This window comes from Dermacentor variabilis, chromosome 1, assembly GCF_050947875.1.
Source record: "Dermacentor variabilis isolate Ectoservices chromosome 1, ASM5094787v1, whole genome shotgun sequence".
Classification (NCBI taxonomy): domain Eukaryota; kingdom Metazoa; phylum Arthropoda; class Arachnida; order Ixodida; family Ixodidae; genus Dermacentor; species Dermacentor variabilis.
The window spans coordinates 136,187,453-136,210,381 of NC_134568.1; the positions used below are offsets into that span (position 1 = coordinate 136,187,453).

The 22,929-nt window shown below is 45.7% G+C and overlaps 2 protein-coding genes across 2 annotated transcripts in view; both read right to left on the reverse strand.

Moving 5' to 3' along the window:
• Positions 1 to 16,807, reverse strand: part of LOC142572109 (uncharacterized) — a 35,495-nt gene extending 18,688 nt beyond the window's left edge. Inside the window, exons 1-10 of the mRNA XM_075680980.1 lie at positions 16,759 to 16,807; positions 13,369 to 13,422; positions 12,230 to 12,319; positions 10,954 to 11,007; positions 9,710 to 9,763; positions 6,508 to 6,561; positions 5,968 to 6,021; positions 4,624 to 4,677; positions 3,957 to 4,010; positions 284 to 337 (exon numbers count right to left, since the gene is read on the reverse strand). Of these exons, the coding sequence (XP_075537095.1) occupies positions 284 to 337; positions 3,957 to 4,010; positions 4,624 to 4,677; positions 5,968 to 6,021; positions 6,508 to 6,561; positions 9,710 to 9,763; positions 10,954 to 11,007; positions 12,230 to 12,241 (390 nt within the window). The 5' untranslated portion in view covers positions 12,242 to 12,319; positions 13,369 to 13,422; positions 16,759 to 16,807. The remainder of the gene's footprint in view (positions 1 to 283; positions 338 to 3,956; positions 4,011 to 4,623; positions 4,678 to 5,967; positions 6,022 to 6,507; positions 6,562 to 9,709; positions 9,764 to 10,953; positions 11,008 to 12,229; positions 12,320 to 13,368; positions 13,423 to 16,758) is intronic.
• The window catches only part of LOC142585880 (uncharacterized), a 33,250-nt gene continuing 23,357 nt past the window's right edge, over positions 13,037 to 22,929 (reverse strand). Inside the window, exons 8-13 of the mRNA XM_075697000.1 lie at positions 20,888 to 20,941; positions 19,880 to 19,978; positions 17,659 to 17,712; positions 17,511 to 17,564; positions 16,759 to 16,812; positions 13,037 to 13,114 (exon numbers count right to left, since the gene is read on the reverse strand). Coding sequence (XP_075553115.1) covers positions 13,037 to 13,114; positions 16,759 to 16,812; positions 17,511 to 17,564; positions 17,659 to 17,712; positions 19,880 to 19,978; positions 20,888 to 20,941 — 393 coding nt within the window. The remainder of the gene's footprint in view (positions 13,115 to 16,758; positions 16,813 to 17,510; positions 17,565 to 17,658; positions 17,713 to 19,879; positions 19,979 to 20,887; positions 20,942 to 22,929) is intronic.

Sequence of the window (22,929 nt, forward strand, 5' to 3'; positions counted from 1 at the left end):
GGGCATTGTTAAATTTAAATTCTGGGATATTACGTGCCGAAATGCCGACCTGATTACGAGGCACGCCGGTCCGGGGCACTCCAGATTAATTTCGGACACCTGGGGTTCTTCGAAGTGGGCCCCCAATCCAGGGTACATGAGCGTTCTTGCATTCCGCTCGCGAAGGGATGCGGCAACTGCGGCCGGCAGTCCCCGTTCTCAGTAGCACAAAGCAAAGCTGTTGTTTTTTCCTAGAAGCTCAGCGCACAGATGGAAAAATGCTAAGCCGTCGTCGCGAACTTACTGGTACGCCAGGCTCTCCCCTCAGTCCTTGAGGCCCAGCCACACCGGGGGGTCCCTGAAAGAATCGACGAAACATATTGGAGTATTTTAGTCACGCGTCACAGCTGGGCTGAGCGAAGAATGTACGCACTCGGTAGTGCACCTCGTTCCTGCTTAAAGTACCTCGGGGTGATTCGAATATAAAGGAGAACGGTAACCGTGTTTCAAATGTGCGACAGCCCGGTTACGAGCAGACTTTGGCAACTGTGGTACGGCGCAGCGCGCCGTACCACAGTAACCGAGTTAACCGAGTTATAGTAGCGAGGTAACCGTAGCGAGTATAGTATGGTATAGTATAGTATAGGTAGTAGCTAGTATAGTATGCGAGGTAACCGAGTTATAGTAGCCGTAGCGTCAAACTGTATAGTAGCGTTCTAAGGGCGCGCTTGAATTTGTTTTTATGGGATACACGGAGCCGAATATTTGGAGGTGGGATTGGCAGTATTCAGGGTTGCGGGAATGAATATAATAGTCTCAATTATAGTGAAATGCGCTAATTCGAGGCCCAGTGAGGCGCAGCCGTTCACGACGCGGCTTTCGGCGCGCAGCAGCCAAACTCAGCATTCCTCTCACAAAGATAGCAGCTCTTTGCTATCTTATGCCAGCCACCGAACTAGCGTCATCATGCCGTCGTTGCCACGATTTATTCGTCGTCCTCGCAAACGAGCACTTCATATTTTTTTGTTCGGGGAGGGAGGGGGGGGGGTCATATTTCGCCGGCTTTCTTTTAGGAAGCAGAAAACAAGGACTACGTGTCTAAGTATTAAGTTTGAATATGCTGAATTAAATATTTGCTAAAGCGCTCTACAACTTTGTCATTGCAAGTTTTGCTCTAAGGTTAATGCTTGTGAAATTGGTTAATTATTCCTCACTAATGATGCAATTAAGCAGAACACAAGAAACAGTTCGACTTCATACATACGATAGCCACCAACGCGCATTTTGCCGCGGCCTCTTACAGCCCCTCGGCATAGTATAAATTTATCTGGGAAACTTCTTGTCAAATATACTACAAGTCAAACGTCAGTGTACGCCGCATAAATATCCATCGCATTTTAGAGCGCAGCTCTTTGGCGTCCGTTCCTGGGTTTCGCGTCGTCGTCGGCGTTGTCGTCGGCCTCGTAACCAGCTCCGCCCCCCTTTCATCCCCCCAGCGCTAGCAGCGACCGACTGATACCGCTGGATGCCGCTGACGCCGCTAGAGAGTCAAGATAACGTGACTGCATAGAACACCGTGACTGCATAGAACACCGGAAAGAAGAATGATGGGTGTGACATTAAGGGATAAGAAAAGAGCAGATTGGGTGAGGCAACAAACGCGGGTAAACGACATCTTAGTTGAAATCAAGAAAAAGAAATGGGCATGGGCCGGACATGTAATGAGGAGGGAAGATAACCGATGGTCACTAAGGGTTACGGACTGGATTCCAAGGGAAGGGATGCGTAGCAGGGGGCGGCAGAAAGTTAGGTGGGCGGATGACATTAAGACGTTTGCAGGGACAACATGGCCACAATTAGTACATGACCGGGGTAGTTGGAGAAGTATGGGAGAGGCCTTTGCCCTGCAGTGGGCGTAACTAGGCTGATGATGATGATAGAACACCGTCGCCGCCATGCAGAAAGAGGAGGAAAGGGTCCCCCCCCCCCTGTTCTTGTGTGGCGGATAGGGTGCTCTTCAGTTGCCGACGCGCCGGTTATTTCACGTAGGCCCCGGCACGTCGACGAATACGTGACCACCTTCCCACGGCTAGACCTGGTTCTTAGCGTTGCGGAAGCGAGGTATCATATTGTTTGTGTCGGCATCGGCGGCGTTGTCCCTGAAACCAACTCCGCAGCTGGGGTTGACTCACTATCGGCGTCAGCGGCATCAGTCAGTCGCTGCTATCTCTTCCCTCCTCCCTTTATCGTGTTGTCCGCTTGCTGCGCGCGCTTCTGCCCCCATCGTTTGCCGCTGGGTGTACACGCCGCCCCCCTCCCCCCTCTTCCTGCGAGTCTCCGGTTGTCAAAGCGCCGGCTCGAACTTAATTCCTTTCTTCGCTCCTCCTCCAATGCAACCCCTGTGCGGTGGCAATCAGAGAGCCAGATCGGTGGCGGCGGATCTGTATATGTGCACCGCCCGAGCCGAAATTGCCGCTGCCGTTCGCCCTGTGCGGTGGCAATCAGAGAGCCAGATCGGTGGCGGCTTGACATAAAGACAAACAGCAATTTCCTAACACTTATGCGGGAGAACATCCCGTTCCTCTCGCTCGTAACGCGTCCCACGGCTGTGACAACCTCGCGAGGCACTTGTATAGATCTCGTCTTTGAGAATCAAGCATTGGTGTACCAAGTCGAACATATATCAGTCTATTTCTCCGACCACAAAGCTTCCTTCATGACTGTCAAGAACTGTTAGTGGAGTCTTTGTTAAAGGAATACGTGTGAAAAATAAAAAAAAAATTCTGTGATAGCACATACATGTGTTGCTCGATTTCTTTGCCTCAATCTATCGAAAAGGTGAAACAGCTTATTTGCTGCGCTCAAATTTCGCATTAGGAAGTAACGTAATCGTCGGTAACTTTTTTTTTACTGTACTCTTATATTACCCTTGTAAAGCTAGACAAAGCCTGTAGTATAAGTAAGTTATATGATATCTTGCGGAATATCCGCCATAATGACAACGGTGAATTGCGGTATGCTAAAAATTTTCAATATAGAATTTCGTGACAAACGTCATCAAATAGCTTTTCAAGTAAAACATGTCCAACACAGACGCACTCCAAAGAATAGAAGAGAGCATCATGAAGCCTCCGTTTGAGCATCTTAAACGATACCATGTTCAAAGCAGTTGGTCGGCGCAGAGTGACACAAACATGCAGTCTAGTAGAAAGCCTGTCAGTCTGTGCGGTTTCCCAGAGAAAAGGCAAAAGTGCAACGGTAATATGTGTCGCTTACGATGCCATCTGCTACCTCGGTGGTGCACACGAGTAATGTGTCGCCGACTGAGCTATTACATTTAAGATTACTATCACATGTAGAGCACATGTGCGGAACGAATGTGTCGAACAAAAACTCCTAAGCCTTCCAAACAGAACTTTCATAAAAAGAACTCTGAAAATTTACCACGAGGACTGGTTGAGAACGCTAGTTACCTCCTTGTACCACCTCAGACTAAGTGCTGTTTCTTTATTTCTCGTTTTCTCTCTATCTCTTTCTTTCTGTATCTCCCTTTGTGAAGAAATATCTTGTTTATCGCTTTCCGAGGCCGTCTCATTGCAATTCTTTCTTTTTTTTCCAAAAAATTTGTAATTTTATCCAATGATATCGCGAGGAACATCTGTTCCTTTATTGTACTGCACTAAAGCAAACACAGCTATGATATACGATGGCGATTTTGTTTTTGTTCTTTTACAATTTCAAGCCCGTAACATCAGTTCCTTGACGAGGAAACTTTTTCTAGATGGCACTGAAATTCGCGCGCTAGCGAACTGCTTGATTAAGTTCACATCACATATCGAAAATGGCTGGCATTCTCGTCCTCGGATTGAGTAGCACAGTAGTACGGAGAGACCGCAATCCAAAAGCACTGAAGCTCATTTACTATCACCAGTACTCTCGCGAGCAATAAAATGTGGCCTTTGGATGAGGCAACTTACCGTATCACCCTTCGCACCTTTCAGGCCCTTCTGACCAGGGAGGCCGGAGTCTCCCTGCATAAGGATGAAAAAAGACAGCAAGTGTTTTAACGGGCGAGGTTCAATTCAATTTTTGGACGGACAAGCATTTCATTTATTTTCATTTATTCATATTTCGAGTGCCCAAGAGAGATATTACGTGAGAGGTGAGCGACAAAAAAAGGCAGCCGTTCTCAGTTAACATGTGAAGTAATGACTCTCTACGGCTGTTTTAAAGTAGGTGCCATCTTTTTACATGGCGGTGTGGGTCGTTCCAGTTTTGTGCCGTATGCAGAAAAAAAAACATCTGGATGATGTTTGTATGGGTGCGCTCGGGAAATACAGCGCTAGGATAGCAATGGCGAAATGTCAATGGCAATGGCGAGAGATCTGAATTAGATGAAGATATTCATCAAACATGTACATTCAAGGTTTAAGCTTCATGAATCTTTCCGAAAGAAACAGGTTCGTGAAGCTAGAAACAACATTCGTATAGAGGAACTTACGTCGAAATGCGCACAGCGAGAAACACACATTGCCGAGTATAAACACTCCTTGTGTGCGCAACGCCTAAAAGTGCCAGAAACTAAAGGGGGCTCGATACGCTAGAAGATTTTACGAGTAACACGGGGCTCTCGTTCTTACCCACCTTGTCTCCGTCCTCTCCTGGTGGTCCAACGGGTCCTGGCGGTCCTGGAAGTCCCTACCGTCGGCCAAAGAAGTAGCGGCATTAATTGGGAAGGCGGTCAGCGTAAAACAGCAAGTCTACGTGCAGGTTCATGAACAATGAACGCCAACTGTATTTCGGGTCGTGAACTTCACTCTGGCCGAAGCGAGTATATTCCTATGTTCATTTTCGTAGCTACATATTTATTGTTACAAGCGATAATCACATGACTGCCGCGATACTGCATATTGCGACCTTCATCAGCGATAAGCACACCGCGCGTGCAGAGCCGAGTGTCCCAAGAGACTTTAGATGGTCTTAGCGCGTACGAATACCCGGTGTCGGGACGGCGCAATCACTAGCGCGTCGTTAGGTACCTTGGCTGGTGCGATTTTGTTTGTTCGGGTCTTCCTAGCGGCGTTCATCACAGCCCTGTTCGCAGCTCTCCCATTCACGTACTACACAGACATACACTTCAAAAACCCAGGCTGCCAACTGTGAGGTCAAGAGCTCATTGAAGCGCGTTTCTCCCCATAAAAATTCTTACTGTGGAGAAGCCAACTTAGAAGAACACTTTTCATGGAGCAATGCACCAATGCACGCACACACAGGGAAGATTTGAGACCCGCATCAAGTATGTCATGGCGGCTATCACCTGGATAATCACAGAATTAGCGGGCCCAAGATAGAGACCTGGACGAGCTATTGTCGACGGCTTGTAGACGTTGATGCGCATGTATATTATAACCCACCTAAACTAGGATATGTGCGAGCTTGTGATGCCCTTTCAATCGAAAACATTACAGCACTGGACCTTATAGACGTGATGCAGCCATGTGCTCCGTCCTAAAGTGCTCATTATGATGGTATCCCCCCTTCTTTTTTAACAGGCAAGTGATGAATTGGAGAACATGAGAAATAACGAGTCTCTGACGTCTTTTGTCTTGAATGCGTCGTTTTAGTAAAAGGGCCACATGCAACTTCCAAATTGTTTCACTCAATATTGTTATAAAGGTCTCTTTTACAAAAGTTGCAAAAGAGGCTCGAAGATGGACGTCGAACTATAGTTCTTAGAGTTAACTACTTGAAAACAATACTGAATACACCGTGAAAAAGAGCAAATGCATCAAATCTTTGTATTGAACCACACTGACGTTCACCACACTCGAACAAAATACGCGGCGCAAGACGTGTACAAATGATCACACACACAATAGCAAATTTAAATACCTCAATGACGTCGTAACGGAACCAGGAATTAAACGTACGTTATCGGTCATTCCAAAAGTTGCACCAGTTATACAATATAAACTCTTGATATCTCACCCTGGCTCCCGGAAGTCCGTCTCTGCCGAGGGGACCAGGACCTCCCAGGTCACCCTGAAGTAATAAAAATGATGTGAAAAACGTAGCAGTGTTCTCACGTGGTGAGCCGTCACTAGATTCTCGCTGTGACATAAATTATAATATTGTCGCATGCGCGTCAAATGAAATTTGTTGCGAAAACACGCTGCTTCATCAATGGCTGCTTTTATCACGCGTAATCTGAACCATGTCTAAGAACCTCTTAAATACGATTTCGTCCAAGAAAAAAAAAGAAAGTCATTGGAGCACACATGCCAGCGAACCTCCTGTGCTTTTTTGTTATTTTTCTCCAAGAAATGTCTTTCTGTATAACACTTTCTTTTAACCAAGTCCATGGTCCTTCATTTGCAAGATGGCCGCGTCCCATGGAGAAGCATTATCAATTTAAGAAAAAAAAGAATACCCTGGGTGTTTGGTGGAATGGCATCACCGCAAGCAGTTGATGAGTAGAAATTGTCTGCACCACGAGAGGGGTGAAGTTAGCCGGACACGCCTCCTTACCTTGTCTCCCTTTGGGCCCGCTGGCCCTAGTGGACCGACAGGACCGCTGCGTCCCTGTAGAGGAAAAGAAGGCCAGTGCGTGGTTAGAGCTTCGACACTTCTGTGGGGGAAGTAAGGCGGACGCCGTAAGAATAATGTACACGTTGTGTTGCCACATGACCACATGAGACTCTTCGAAGGTATTAGCTACCCTGTTTCGCAAAGTATTGCAGATGTCTGCAATACTCTAAAAAATCATGAACAGAAATCCGGCAGTAAACGATGAGAGCCGCATTATATGGCCTCAGCAGCCAATCCAGATATAAAAAAGTAAACCATAATATATATATATATATATATATATATATATATATATATATATATATATATATATATATATATAATATAATATAATATGCACCCGCAGCGCAGGAATACAAAATGGACCGGTGAGCACACGCGTTTGCCCCTTTCCGTCCTGTGTTCCTATACTGTACGTCTTTATTGCTGTTCATAATCATCATCACTGTATCCGATGTCATATGCCAGACGAGGTCTCTGCAATCTGTCCCCAGTTACGCCTGTCTTAAGTTAGTCGATTTCATCCTATGTCTACAGATTTCCTGTCATCCCACTAACTAATCATTTGCCGTGCTCGACTACGTTTGCCTTCCCTTGACGCGCACTCTGTTGTTCTGATAGACCACCAGTTATCAGCTCTATGCATTACGCGACCTGTTCAGATTCATTCCTTTCTCTTAATCTCAATAAGAATATCAGCTACGCCAGCTTGCTCTCTAAACCATACCGCCGTCTCCTCCTCTCTTATGCCGCGTTCACACTGGGAAATGTCCTATTGACGAAAACATCGGCAACCGGAAAATCTACGTTAAGCGACATCGCCCGACAGAAAAAAAAAAAAGAAACCCTCGTCGTGGCTATAGATCCGAGACAAATTTTAGTCGCCGGGAAGAAAAAAAGGCGTCGCTTGTCGCAAGTCAATGAGAACGCAGGATTGCGAGATAATGGAGGCGACAGGGCCGGAAGCTACTCTTAGTTGTAAACATCCGCTAAGCTATTTTGCCAATAGCGCTGGCGTGACCGGTCACGTCGTTGTTTCCAAGTATATTTGCTGGTGTTTTCTGCATTTGTGCCGTGCTTCGTGCGAAGAGAAGTCTCGAGCCCGTGTACTGTGCAGTACGTGGACGTTATGTGCATTAAAATAACTGTGGATTAAGCGTGCGTGTGTGTTTCCCACGTTGGTACGAGCCGAATCGGGCTTTCACCGTGAGTACGTGGCATACTTTTTTTTCTCTCTATTCTCTTACATTGCAGAAAATTAACGTGATCCTTCCAGCCCGTTGCAAGATGCATAGGTCTGCGAAAAAGAACGCGGTTTGTCGCGCGATATGTGTATGTATGTATGGTGCAATGCAACCGGTAAGCACTACGCCGTCTTGCCCGACGTGGAGAATAGTCGAGACCGGCAGTACAGTCATGCACGCGCTGTAGCTGTGAGCGCGATCAACAGGATGTTGTGGGCTAGTGTATACCGTCGTTGTAGCTACAGTGCGAGTGTATGCGATGCTGAAACGGCACTGTGCCCAACGAGACGTGAGTGCGGTTCGTAATTTTTTTTTAAAGCACGTTGCCGTATTATTCCACGTAATATAACGTCTGCGTTTCCTGCGTGTGCAGGGTATGTTGTGCTTTTATTTTTATTTTTTATGTATGCTGTAGACACATACGAAATACTCTTGAACTAAGCATATAGATTCTAAACAAACCTACGAGAAGTGACCTCGGGAATTTTAGCGCGCCTCGTGGAAGCTGGCCGGCGGCAACGAACATTTCGTCGCATGCGGCCAGAGATCCGGTCTAAAGTGCGCCCGTGTTGTCGCCGATAATCACGCGGCGCCTCGCGCGATGCGAAGGTTCTCGATGTGAATGCGCCATTAAAGTTAGGCCTGTGATTTTCTTTTCCGTCGCTCCTTGAGCGGTGCTTAACGGCTTCTCAAGCTTCTAATGATGCCTCATAACAAGCCCAACTTTCTACTCTCTCAACGTGGATGTAAACGTTCAAGCTATTAACAATCAATATTCTAAATAACAAATATGGAAACAAATACGAGTATACGTACTGCATTTAAGTGTACAGAAATGTGAGCTTTGAGTTTAAGAACTTTTAGTATAGAAGTATGGAACCAGCACGATAAGAAACGAAGGGTACAAAGAAGCTGGGTGACGATCAGAGAGAAAATCAGAGATCAGAGAGATCAGAGAGAAAAAAGTGGATGGACGAAATCATGCATCTCTGTGTAGTTTCTCATTCCACGTATACCTATGGCCAGCTAATACGCTGGCCGAACTGGAACATGAACATCCCAAGGCCAGATACTCGATACCATGGCCTCTTTACAACAGTCGTACTTCTGTACAGGAAAGTGATAAAAAAAATCAGTGTTAAAAAAAACTACGTTTTCGTAAGAGCGTATCCTTATTGGCCGTTATAGCGTTCGGGACTCGCCATCATTGATAGGGGTCAGCAAAACAATGCATCGCAACACTAAACAGCTCTTCGCACGAACTATAGCGTTTGGTAACACCAGAGTACCGCGTCTTCTGGCTCTTTTCTCAGCTTAAAATGTATTTCGGAGAATAGTAATAGATTCGCAAAAAAAAACGTAGAAATAGTTGTTTTTAGTTTTGCAGCACCTGTAGGCGAATAGTTAAGATTTATCTTTTCATTCAAAATCTCTATCAGTTGCCAAAATGATGCATAATAACCAACTACCCTCTAAAGGGGCACTGCTTTTACCTAAACGGTTAGTTTTTCAGGTAACATGCCGGCGATGTTACCGAGTACATAAAGGAGGACAAAGGTCTATGCGAAGGCTCGCTCCTTCTTTCAAACGTGTCAGCTTAAAAAGACCATCCCGTTTGTGCGTAATAGTCAATCTAAAATTGGTGTGACGTTTTATAAGTCACTTGTCTGTCTGGCTGCACGTGCACCGAGAAGTGGAATTCAATGACGCACTTTATTCATTTATATATATATATATATATATATATATATATATATATATATATATATATATATATATATATATATATATATATATAAACTGTTATCGTTTCTGGCATATTTTTGTAGCGTTGCAACATGCGGTGTTTTTTTTTTTCTAATTATCTGGCTACCGGTGATAGCATTCAAGATACCAACCTTTTCACCGGCAGGTCCGGGGTCACCAGGTAGGCCAATGTCTCCTTTCTCGCCCTGCAAGAAAACAGGCATAAATGTTTATTCGATGTGAATCTTACAGAATCACCAATGAGGGAAGGCATCATCAGGAACTAGCGTTCCAACAAATTAATGCAACCTTTAGCAGGCACATACCAAAAGACAACGTTCACTGCAATAAGCAAGCTACGTTTTACAGCTCGCGTCACGTTTCGCACCACGCCGCCTAATCCCCACACTTCTTACGACACTATGAAAGCGTATCTAACCGCATCCCCCGGAGCGCCGGCTATGGCTTCAAACAGTTACTCCTCTCCTGCGGTGGGCCATGAGCGCATCAGGTCTGCGTCAGGTATGCGCATCAGGTTGAACTGCGTCAGGTCTCTGCGCACCGTGGAGTTTCATGGAAGCCAGTTGTCCTACATTTAGATTGCTTCAAGCGCGCTCTTCCCGCACAGCCATAGTCGCCCACAGCTCTACATGTTTCACTTCCGATGGCGTGCGGTGAACGATTCCATACAGTCAAGGAAACTTTATAGAGGACTATGTCTGGCGTGCAACAATTATTCTAAATACTCGTCTTGAAATAATCCGGTTTCTAGAGTAACGTGCGCCCTCAAGCTGTTCTTTTCTTTCATTCATTTTTAGATACACACAGCGCGGTATCACGATAAATTCATGCTTTCCCGAACAAATCCGTTCTGGCGAAAGGATCTATACACAACGGGGAGCACCTACACCGTGCATGTGCATTGTAAAATGGGCAACGCACATCATTTGTATGCAAGTCTTGCTCGTAATTCACTGAAGTTTCTTTGGACAATTGTGTGGCTACAACTTACATTCATGAGAAAAGAATTTTTTTTTTTTTTTTGAAAAAGTCGAGTTCTATCACATACTCCACGCAAGGCCGACCATGGAGCTAGAACGTGCTCTGTCCCAATTCCTCTACGCTGACAAGTTCACTTCGAGATAAACGTTGTTCTTCAAATCCACAATTGCGTTTCAACTCCCTTATCACACACTCAGGTAAAATTGGGCCGTTTAGTGGGTGACACGCCCAGTTTTAGGCCGTTAGTACGGGGCTTACATGGTTATGTGATGCTTTCTATCTAATTTTCATCAAATAAGTTCTTTTGTCGGGGTGTCCTTTAAAATGCCGCGCACACTCCCATACATTATTGATATGACGAGTTACACGATGGCATACATGGATGTATACTCACGGGTGGCCCGAGCGCTCCTGGAAGCCCAATTTCCCCTTTAGGACCAGGGAAACCCTGTCAATAAAAAAGAAAACAATAGGTCAAGAGCGTGGGCACCTTTTTCGCCGATTCGACCCGAGATCATCATCATCATCGTTGTATGTAATACCGCGTGAGCTTATTGGAAGCGGGATAACTGATTACGTTAACCCGTACGGAAATAAAAATCACGTTACTGTAGCATTATAATTACAGAGGACGAACATCCGTGGCTTCATATGACTTGCTTGCAGACTTAAACCCAGAGGTATCATTTGCCAAGCATAATTCGTAAATCGATAACTATGTTTTCGCTTACCGTGAAGAGTTCATTCAACTACTTCAGCTTTTATCACGCCACAGTATAATCCGCAACAAAATTTTGCGCTTTCCCCCGTGATATTGTCTACCACAACGGAGCATCTTGCTCTACTGTCTCCACTATTATTCGCGACTTCTCTGCAAAGTTCAAGGTAATGCTTTACTTGTGATACGCCGCAGGCTGAACTCACATCTCTTGACACGTACAAAGCGCTGAATGCTTAATAAAATGTATGAACCGTTCAAAGAGTTTGTAATATGTATTAAATGTCACCAAGTGTTCGCTTGTTCGTTGCATTTACTGTGTCATGTTTCACATATGGAAATAAACGCTTCAGCTGAATCCACAGCGCAATAACCGCCTGCATAAGCGCACGTAATATTGCACGGTCCTTTTTAACAAACTGAACTATACCAACATGAGTTGATGGGCTAGTTGGTTCGACAGTTGGCCTCAGAGCGGAACGTGAAAGAAAACTAGAAGCGGTACTGCCCACTCGAGACGCTTCGCCTTCCTTCAGAAAATGAGCGTAATAAACTGTAGAGGCTCAATTGTCTCAGGAAGTAATGAAAGTGCGGCAGGTTTGCTTGCGCTTTCGTAACGAGCCCCGATTCGTAGGTCGCATACGGTCCAGACCAGACGCCGGGTTACGTCACTGGATACACAAATCAAGACGATCGTCACTTGAATTTGGCTTTACTGAGTATTGGCCGTGTTGTTCGTCCGCAGTACTGTTCCGGCCGCAGGAAAGGAAGTTTTCATTTTGTCTTCTATACAGCGTCATCGACAGGAATATGCAGAGTGGTGGCTACGAAGTTACCAAATATTACTGGATTGGCGGCTAGTCGGTTTAAAATAGGTTTTACAGGCGCACGAACGAAGAGTTCGCCGCTACGTCGGGTGCTCGTCGTGCTTCCAAGCAGTCACGGCACTCACCGGTGGCCCCATGTTTCCCCTCTCTCCCGGAAAACCAGGAGGGCCTGGAGGCCCAGGAGGGCCTTTGTTGCCCGGAAGGCCAACAGGACCCTGAGAGGACAGACACAAAAGTAAGAAAAAGAACAGAACGATTATGAAATTATAAATATAATTCGTCGTGTACAAGAAAATTCAGCAACGTACCGTAACACAAAGCATTAGCTCGACTTAAACCTGTCGCAGCGCAACTTATCGCGATGATGTCGTTCTACATGCAAGTTCTCTTCTTGCACTAGATTTTCTTTTTTCCCAGTGGGACATATGGCATAAGTCAGGGTTTGCAAGATATAGTACTAAGAGGTGCATGCATGGGCGCTATGGCAGATTCTCTCTCTCTCTCTCTCTTTTTTTTCTTGTTTGCCTTTCCCTGGTCAATTAGCTTCATCAGTCAATAGTTCGGCCGGTATCAAAAAAGGAGTAATAACTCCTTTAAAATGTAGCAAGGAGATCCCGTATTAATTTTGTTTGCAGTTTTGTACAGGACGAACCTCCACGTATGAGTAACAAACACATGCAGTGAAGACGCTAGATGCAGCAGTTAGAATTCACTTGCAAACCATATTTATACAGTTATGAAAGTGGTTGCTCACATGATCAGGTACGTGAAACTCAGAAATTTCCAAGCAAATAAGTCTAACGTGCACGTCATAAACGGCCCGATATCCCATGACAATGCAACAATTCCTTGCAAACATCACTTTGGTTTTACTGACTGAAATGGTGTTCTAACTCTCACGACTTTGTAGTGCAAACACTAATAGCCTCCTCTCAGTCAACACAGTCTTCCTCATCTCTTTCGAACATCATTGCGCCTATTTCGGACTGTAAAGCTGCCGCAAATGCAAACTGCAACGCGCGCACGTGCAACCCAACTGACAAAGTACTGAGTGCATAGCTATTACAAATGGTCATGAAGCTAGGAGATGTAATGAGCACTCCTCTCCACAGCGCGCACACAACACTCCTCTCCACAGCACAACCTATTTCGCCGTATTCAACGTTGAACTCCACAATTTCGGCGAAGGTCAACTTCGAAGATTGCAGGCAGCAATGAATTTGCATCGACAAAACTGCGATTAGTGTAGCTGTGAGCAACGTACCGTTGGACCTTCTTTTCCCGCAGGTCCGGGCAAGCCTGTCTCACCAGGAACGCCCTGGGCAACAGACAGTTCAAAAGAAAGGTAGCAATAAAATGGCATACATTCCAAAATAAAGTCACAGGGCCTTATTACTCGACTAAACGGGCTCTAAACCCAAGAAAATCGGTTGGCGTCTTTATTGCACACATGGCGCAGTACGCCATCCGCATTTGGATAAAGTCTTAGCGTAGCGGAGCAGAAAGGGTGATACACGCATTGGGAATTGAATCTGCGACCTCGGGTTTAGCAGCGGAACGCCACAGCCACTGAGGCAAGGATTACCAACTAGCCCGAGCCGTTACACTATTGAGAAATGTTCGCAGTTACGGCTTGAGAAACATTAATATCTGTACGCTAGGGCTTCAATACCATAAAGAAGTTTTAAAAAGTGTCTCGAATTATCTATCTATAACCGCGGTTAACGCAATGCAGTTTAGAAATAATTTCCCCTCAAAAGCTTTCCTGCATTAATTTTTCTTTACGACACTAACATTGAACGGATTAAAACCGATTGAAATGCACTGTATTGTGCCTGCAACAGTGCTAAGTCAGTCAAGTTGCCTTGACATTATGCGATCTACACGCCGACTAAAGGGAAACTGATTTTCTGAGCTCGGTACGGTGTATAGAATACGAATATTTGGCGGAGCTCACTAAACGTGCACCACTGAAGGCTACATTCAATGTCTGATGTTTGAAACGAGCTTGAAGGGAATCCACTCAAAAAGAAATTGACGGGAAACAAAAACAGTCGCAGTTTTGCTTGACAGGCGAAATATTTATTTATTTATTTATTTATTTATTTATTTATTTATTTATTTATTTATTTATTTATTTATTTCACATACGTTCAGGGTCTGAAGGCGCTACAGTAAAGGAGTAGAGTAACAAAAGAATGCTGTAAAAACACAACCAAAAATATTAACAAACGGCATTCTGAACAGCGGTCTTGAAGCTGGTAAAGTCGGTGTTCAGTGCGACTGATGCAGAAAGGCGATTCCAATCCGTGCTTGTCCTAGGGATGAATGAGTCATTGTAACGGTTTGTACGGCACCATGGCACCCAACTTTAAGGCTGTGGTCAGTGCGGGACGAAATGTAAGACGGAGGGGCAAAAAGGGGAGTTCAAATGAACTTTGTGAAAAAGGCAGAGACGGGAATATTTACGGCGTGACGAAAGATCAGGTAAGTTATCAGTTCGTTTCATTGATGAGATACTTGCATCGTCAGAATAATTAGACAAGATAAAGCGTGCATCTCGGTTTGAATACTTTCTAGAGTAGAAACTAATGAAGACTGAGTCGGATCTCAAATGGCTGAAGCATACTCCAATTTGGAGCGAAATAAAGGTTTTTAAAGAGTCAACTTCAGGGACGAAGAGGCCAAGCAAAAATGACGGCGTATGTACCCAAGCATGCAGTTAGCGTTATTATAAAACATAGGCAACATTGGAGTGCCAAGAAGGGTTATCTGATATGTGAAGGCCGAGCTACTTTTAAGAGGTAAGTGACGTCACAGGAGCACCAAAGTACGTGTGCATGGCAGCGTTCCGAGATATTTGCGTGGGCTTACATTTATTTGAATTAAGTTGCATGTACCAATTAGTAAACCATTCAGTTACGCGGTTAAGTTCGTCCTGCATTTCTTAAGAATCAGAAGAATTAGTAATTTTACGGTAGAGAACACAGTCATCCGCGAATAGCTTTATGGAAGAAGAAAGAACGCAGTTCGGAAGATCGTTAATATAGATTAGAAAGAGAAGTGAACCCAGGACTGAGCCTTGAGGAACATCTGCTGGTATATTAGAAAATCAAGAATTACAGTTACTGGCGTTTACAAAGTGCGTCCTGTTAGAAAGAAAAGTTTTTTATCCACTCGAGCACCTTTACATTAAGGTTAAGTTCAGTCAACTTGACTTAAGAAGTAAATCATGGGTCACAGAGTCGAAAACATTGGCGAAATCAAGAAACACGCAGTCGATGTCGGTACCTAGATCAGAAATTTCAAAAAGATCGTTAATAAATGGTAAGAGCCGTGTTCAACACGAAAAGAACTTAGGGAAACCATGTTGGCAGGGGTCAAGAAAGGAGTTGGATTCTAAAAACTAAGCCAAATGCGAATATTTTATATGCTTAAGAATTTTACATGAAATGCTTGTTAGTGAGATAGGCCTGTAGTTGCTGCGTAAGTGTGTCACCGGATTTGTGAACTGGAATCGTCTTTCCCACGCACCAGTCATATGGAAGAACAGTTAGCAAATTAGTAGACAGATCTACGAAGTAAAAACAGTAGCTTGATAGGCCGTATAAACTCATAAACAATCACCTACTAAGTAACAAGCATGGTGTCACGCGCGGAGGCAAATATAAACGCATCTCACTAGATGAGCGCGGACACTCGCTGTCAAAATGCTGGCGTGAGGAGGAGCGGCAGCAGCGGCAAGTGCATTGACCTTCATGCTGCCATTCGCATCAACGTAAACTAAGCGGCGAGAACACAGCGCACACGAAGCTATGAGCACTCGGCGCACTCTGTCCACATTGCAGCTCGCCTTCAAAATAGGGGCCGCGCGGCCATGCGCGGCCGCGCCATACGCGGCAGCCGCCGGACACCTCCCTCCCCCGATGCCTTGCGCGTGGCGGAAGACGGCGTGCTTCACATGGTGCGCTTCCTCCCCGATTTCCTCTCTTGTGCGCATGAGATTGAGCCGCCATTGTCGGCTCACCCTGGCCGGCTTTCACTCGCACATGCAGCATATGGCGCACAGTGACGATGTTATCGCCCTTGGACTTTATACGGCAGAAACGCGCCTGGAGGGTTCATATAGTTGCTATCGAGACAAAATGAGTCTAGACATGTCAGTTATACACCTGAAACACGGCCAAACTTAAGTCCTTTAACGTAAACGTCTTTCTTTTACGCTAGAGGGCCCCTTATCAAAAGGATCGCACTTTCATAGCCGCCCTTCGCCCTGGCACCCGTAGTTCAAATGACCTCCAAACACGGTGCGCGGGAATTGTGTGCGTGAGAACACGCGGGCAGCGCGGGCACGATCACGTGACCTCCATCACTGGGTGCGCGGGAAGATGGCGCGCATCAAACCACCAAGCTCCTCGTCGCACCCTCGCATACTTTCCCTCGCAACCGCAACCGTCGCGTAGGCTCCAACACGAGGCGCGCGAGTCAAGGCGACTCGGTGAGCTAGGCCGCAACTGCTGTGCATGCGCCTCGTACTCGGAACCGCACGACAGCGGTGACGGCGGCGCCAGCGACGGCGACGAAAACGCGTCACGAAGGTCTGCGTGATTGCTATCGTAATACAAGGCAGCATTACATCCCAGCATATTCTCACCGGACGACCAGGAGGTCCGATGTCGCCGGATGCTCCGGTCTCACCGGGAGGCCCCTAGAAAAAATAAGAAAACCTATTCTATAACAAATGAAATAGCGCGCACAATTGCGCCGGTCATGTGCTCACAATGTATAAGTATCTAAACTGAAAAAACGAGTTCATTTGTCATGTCTTTGTTACCTGCGAAGACTTACAACGCTGCGAGAAATCCTGAGCCAGTTCATGTTTTGCATCGCGACTACAATGCCTCGTGTCGTGTCAGCCAACTTGTACTCACTGTCTGGAATCACTTTCGAAGTACGCGTATATAAAGTGAGGAAGAAATTGTAAAGGAAGCGTTAGTGAATAAATAATGGTGAAGGTATGCTTTGCTTCTTCTGTATAGGAAAAGGAAGAATATCTCCTAATAGCCGAAGTTTTTAGTATGCATGCTTCAGTTAATATATATACTGTCAAAATTTTAAAAAAAGATTGTAGTTCGGACATGGACACTACGAACCCGACTACAGGCTAAGAGCTATAGCTATATATCGCTGCGGACTGTCAGATCGAGAAATTTGGAGTGTTTGCCCCTGCTGGAAATTGTGTTATTAAGTGTCAATAGCATCTGACGCCATTTACAAGCATGCTCCTCTCGGTAGATGGCGTATGTTATAGAGATAGAAAAACGACTGCCTTTTTAAGGTACGGTGGCAAGTTTAGTGAGAAAATTACTAATGGCGGACGCGGGAACGCAATGGCACTGGGCGTACCGCCGGTCCGATGACGCCAGGTGGGCCTGGAGGTCCCGCGGTGCCGGTTTCACCCTGAAAACGGTACAAGGAATGTTATTGGTGCCTGCCAAAATTGAGTAACTCACAAAAGTAAATTTGCGGCGCGACTGAGACACCGGAAACTTACGGGTGGCCCTCGCTCCCCTGGAGGTCCCGGAGGCCCATCCTTTCCTGACGCACCCTGCGTCGTGGTTGCGAGAAAGAGAAGAGCAGGCATCGGCCCGAGTCTGTAGATTCTGCTTTCTTAAACAAGACTACAGAGAGCCGCAAACAGCTCTCAAATCGTTAGGAACTAGCGCTTCCAGGGATGGCATTATAATGTCACCAACAAATAAAACAGGATTTTAAGATCAAAGTGCCAATAGACGCAGATAGAATGGAGACTGACAGACACCGGCGTTACTCGCAACTAACGAGTATCTGATGAAGAAAGCGTACATACATGTCACACACACAAAAACGCGATTCCCAAAGATTATTCATCTTTGAATGTCTAAGACGAATGGCCTGTCCAGATTTCAGTTTATGTTACAATACAAGCTGTCTGAAGTAAACAAAAAAATGCACACCAGGTCGCGTTGGGTGTATTTAATTCGGAATGTTTCAACTTCTAACGTCAGACTTACGGTGACGCCACATCGTGGTCCGTGGTTTTTCTTGTGGAATGAGGAAGACCTGCGTCCTATATGCCTACGATACGAGCAACAAGTTCTGACCACCACGCGGGATGTTGGCAGAGGGTCACGTCATGCACGCGAGCCTTTTCCCTTGTACTTACTGTAGGTCAACTGAACTCTTTGCACCTGAATCCCGCGAGATGTGCTGGACGTTGCCTGAAGCTTATCCATTGCCTAAACTTACCCCATTGCACTCAAGGATAGCTACACCATACAGGATGCATTTTTTTTAGCTTCACCAATTGTTCAAAATTTGCCTGTGGCAGATAGCACAATTCTAACCCTTCATCTAAATCAAGGGTTAGAATCAAGGAGAAATCAAAATACTTAACTGAATACTTGACATAATTACGCTAATTACCTCTTTACGTAATTATTTTACGGCGCCTGTTTCAGTCTACGAATTCTAGCCGGTGACTTCGCAAGGCGTATCCAATGGAAACAGATTCTCAGTACTGCACCAGTTTCGAGGTATTAATTTCCCCAGTGTCCGACGAAATGCATTCGCGTTCCAATTACCATTTTTAAGAAAATGCTATTTTACGCACTGAAGCACAAAAGTAACCCGACCACCGTTGAATTTCGTCGGACCACTTTGAACATTAATATCTCAAAGCTGTTGCAGTCCAGAGAACTTGTTCTGAATGAATACGTCTTGCGAACTCACTAGCTACAATTCTAGCCTAAAATATGTGCCTTAAAATAATAATCAATCGAAAAGTTAAGTTGCAGAATTATGCTAATGTGCAGTTAAGCAGTCTATTTTCTCGTAGAAGTAATGGCCGCCTCATGGAGTAACTCAGATAAAGGGTTAAAATAGTGCTATCGGCCACAGGCATTTCTTTTTAAATTTGGTGCAGATAAAAAAACCTATATGAAGAGAAACGAGGAACTTGATAGAAAATCGGCTTGTAAAAGAATAGACCATAAAGTCGACGTACGTAACCACAGCAGTACATTACAGTAATTACAGTTGTGGCTGCAGAATATATTCTTTTAATTCCTGCGGGTTTTGTCCTACTGTTCTTTTCACATTTCGTCAATTTTTATATCCGTGTATTTTTTAAGCGGAACACCGCTTTCGGAAAAGTCAGGCTTTGGGAGGTGGTGCTTCGATGTAGGCTATAAGCCTATTAAAGTTATAGACCTGTAAGCATCGGCCCCCTTCCGCGTATATCTTTCTCAGTTATTCAAGTCATTACAGGACAGACATAAAGCGGCAACTGACTACGACAGGAGGAGAGCCGCCTCCTCTCCAAACAAAAAGATTCTGGAAGCTTAGCGCGAGAACGACCGAGCCAAGTGCGAAATAGGTACACCCCTGCCTGCCTCTCTGGGATACGGGTTTCGACTCTAGATCCTGGCTATATTTCCTAGAGCCCGACACTGTCAGACATGAGCTAAAGTGCGTAGATGGTACAAACTGGAGCATGGTGAACATGTGTACGCAGCCGGTCATCACGTGTATACGTAGCTACTCGTCATCTCTACCACCACACTTTCATATTTTTCTCTCCGTCCACCTTCTCTTTGTGCGGAATAGCAGCATAAAGACTTAGCATCTCTGAACAACCTCTCTACCTTCTTTTTATTTATTTTTGACCCAATATTTTTTTATTTCTATTTCCTCTCTCACACGCGCTGGAACGAGGACGCGTTGGTGTAACTCACGGGCGATCCTGGCACTCCCACGAATCCTCTGGCGCCTTCAGGGCCCTGGGGCCCTCTCTCGCCGGGAATACCGGGAGGTCCCGGCTCTCCGGTGCTGCCCTGAAATGGCGTAGAGCATATCAGGTCGGCCTGGAGAAGCATAAAGCACCAAACCATCGAAGCATACGTAAATGTTGCGATGGCCACCAGCTAGTCGTGTGACAGAAACAGTAAGCAAGCATGACGGTGAAACACGGCAACAATGTTCAGCAATGCAGCGCGAAAATGTAAAAAATAAATTTAACTAGAACCAGTGCCAGCTTGTCTTGCCATGGGACCAAAATCCGGGTTCACTATGTATGAAGTTGTGGTAATGAGAATTTAATGGAGGGGGAGTTTTGCTGTACGTACGCCCAAGGCCGTCGTCTTACTTCCTATGCGTCTTACGTGTAAACGCCACTTTAACATTTACCGCAAGTGGGCTTGTGCATCATCCTTTTGAAACGTTTCCAACATTCACTAAAAGCGAAAACACAATAACCTCCTTGATCACCGTAGGTATTTTTCCTTCGATAGTGACACCGCGGCGCTGCACGCAGTTTTTTTTTTAACTTACGCGCACGTGAGATGCACACATGATTGTTCACCCTAAGTTTATGGCATCACTAGGAAGCAGACACTAAGAAACCCTTCAAATCTTTTTTTTTTCAGTTATATTTTCAGTAGTACATGTTGAACTGACTAGGTATCATGCTTCCTAGAGTGCTACACCAACTTGCCGCGCATATTGCACTTCAGCACACCGCACAGTAAATTTTTTTTTCATTCAGCATTTAATTCGTAATTCCTGTGTATTGCCTACGGCGTTACATAATGCATCGTCGGTAATTACCATCGATTGAACAGAAAACGTAAGAGTTTGTTCAGTAAGTTTTTCGGTAGAAACAAAGACTACAGCAATTGCTGGCGTAACATTTTTTTTTTAAATAAAGCGTTCGACTTGAACTATATAAGATCTGCAGTGGTCACCTTTTCTCCGGGCGCCCCTCTTTTTCCGACTCTTCCTCTCTGTCCCCTGTTCCCCTTGAGGGAGTAAAAGAAGATGAACAGCACGTTTAGTAAACAGCAAGCATTCGCCACAATTTACTGAATCGTGATTTGAATCATGACTGGAACAACGTTGTGCCAGTGGTTACCCCAAAGTTATAATTTTTAACAATGTTACATGAACTCCGGAACACTCTCAAAAGCGCTATGTTTACAAAAACAGTGCTAAATTCCACCGAAAATCACGTCCTATGTGATTACACACGAAGAATGATGGCCTTCACGCACTTCTCTTCAGATGGTCTGGTGACCTTCTGGAAACACGAGGCGATCTGCACAATCGTGCGAAATCCTCTCCTTTTCATGGTGTCAGGTAGAAAGTTTCGCTCCTCATTGTACCGCCAGCAGGACCACATATAAAAATGCTCCGCATCGCCGATCTCGCCGCAGTCTGCGCGTATTGGGGCATCCTTGTTCCCAGTCTAAAATTACTAAGCTGACGTGTACGCCGAAACCGTTCTGATTCGTAAAAGTAGTGTGGTCTCCGAGCGCTTTAGCTTCTTGATCATGCAGGGCTCATTGGGCGGCATACAAAGTTATTGAATATTCAGCGAATGGGCCTCCTTTTTTAGTTGAACAATTTTTTAGGTCCTTTCAATTTTTTTAGGGCTTGAGAGAGCTCCACGTGCGATAGAATCAGCTACGTAGTCAGGTAGTGTAATGGAAGGATATCGATCAGGTTGGAAGCCGATTTCTAAGATTGCACCGGCGTAAGGATCACATACGGAACATGGTGTCTCTAGTTTTCCACTTGGCTCTGAGCTGACGGTCGGCTGGCCAGTGCAGCTTAGTAACAAGCATAGGAAGAGCATCAACCAATGACTGCAGTATGACGACAACCTGCCGGTCTTGCTCTGGCAATATCACAAGAACAAATAGGGCATTCCACGCGTTCGTCGTGCCCTGGAATTTTCATGCTATCGTTGTGGATTGCAAATCAGAGATTGGAATGTAGACCATGGATCAGGCAATCATGCTCTCCGCAGCTCCCTTCTCGTTGGCTTCCTTGTCCATGGCGCCAGATCTGCTTGGCCTAGGAGACACTGGGGCGGCGACGACGGATGTCGCTTACGCATCCTATAAGTTGTAGTAGACCTTGATGAATGTCTGTGACAGGAGCGCCGTCTGCGTCATTTTCGAAATACGTCGGCCGCTTCTCCGTGAGACGAGTGGTCCTTCACCCTATGCTTTAAGATGTCCATTTCTTTCTGAAAAATAGCTAGGGTGACATTTCAGCTGTTAGTGCTGTGAAGCTCGGAGCAGTGGGAGCATGCTGTCGCGTTTGTAGAGACGCTGCTTACGCGTTCAAGGTTCGTGTATTTCTTGCATTGGAATGGTCACCGTGTAACAGGACGGGCTAGATGCCGGAAACGGCCTACCTCGACGTGTGCCGGCAGTGAGTAACTTTCACAAAACGTGATCTGCCGATGCGAGAAAAGTGTGTGATAACAGGTTCATCTGTAGCTGGCCTTATGAGTATCGGCAAATCAGCACTTGAAATGGTCTCGTCGATGTCGTAGATAACACCAGTGGTGACCTCCTTGCAGGGTTGAATAGGTGAGTGGCAGTGGCGTAGCCAGGAGGTGACACACCGTACATGTACCTCCCCACCCCCACCCCTCAACTTGAAATCTGTATGGTAGTGTGAGGCCAGCCAAGCCCCCCATCTCACGCTCCCCGCCCTTTGTCAAGTACCTGCCTCTCTCCCGAAAAACATTTCTGGCTACACCACTGGTAAGCAGATTCGCATACCCTCGAGGCTGGTGACCTGCTGCAAGGTCTCTAATGCGGCCGCGTGTTCCACATTTATTGCCAGGATGTTCCAGGGGGTGTTGATTCTGACGTCATTTACATCATTTAGCACCAGTGCATCGACTCATGGATGATACGGAAGTGCAATGACGACGAAAGCAGCGTTAACACCGACGACACCATGACCTTTGACAATGGCGAAGCTTCTGACG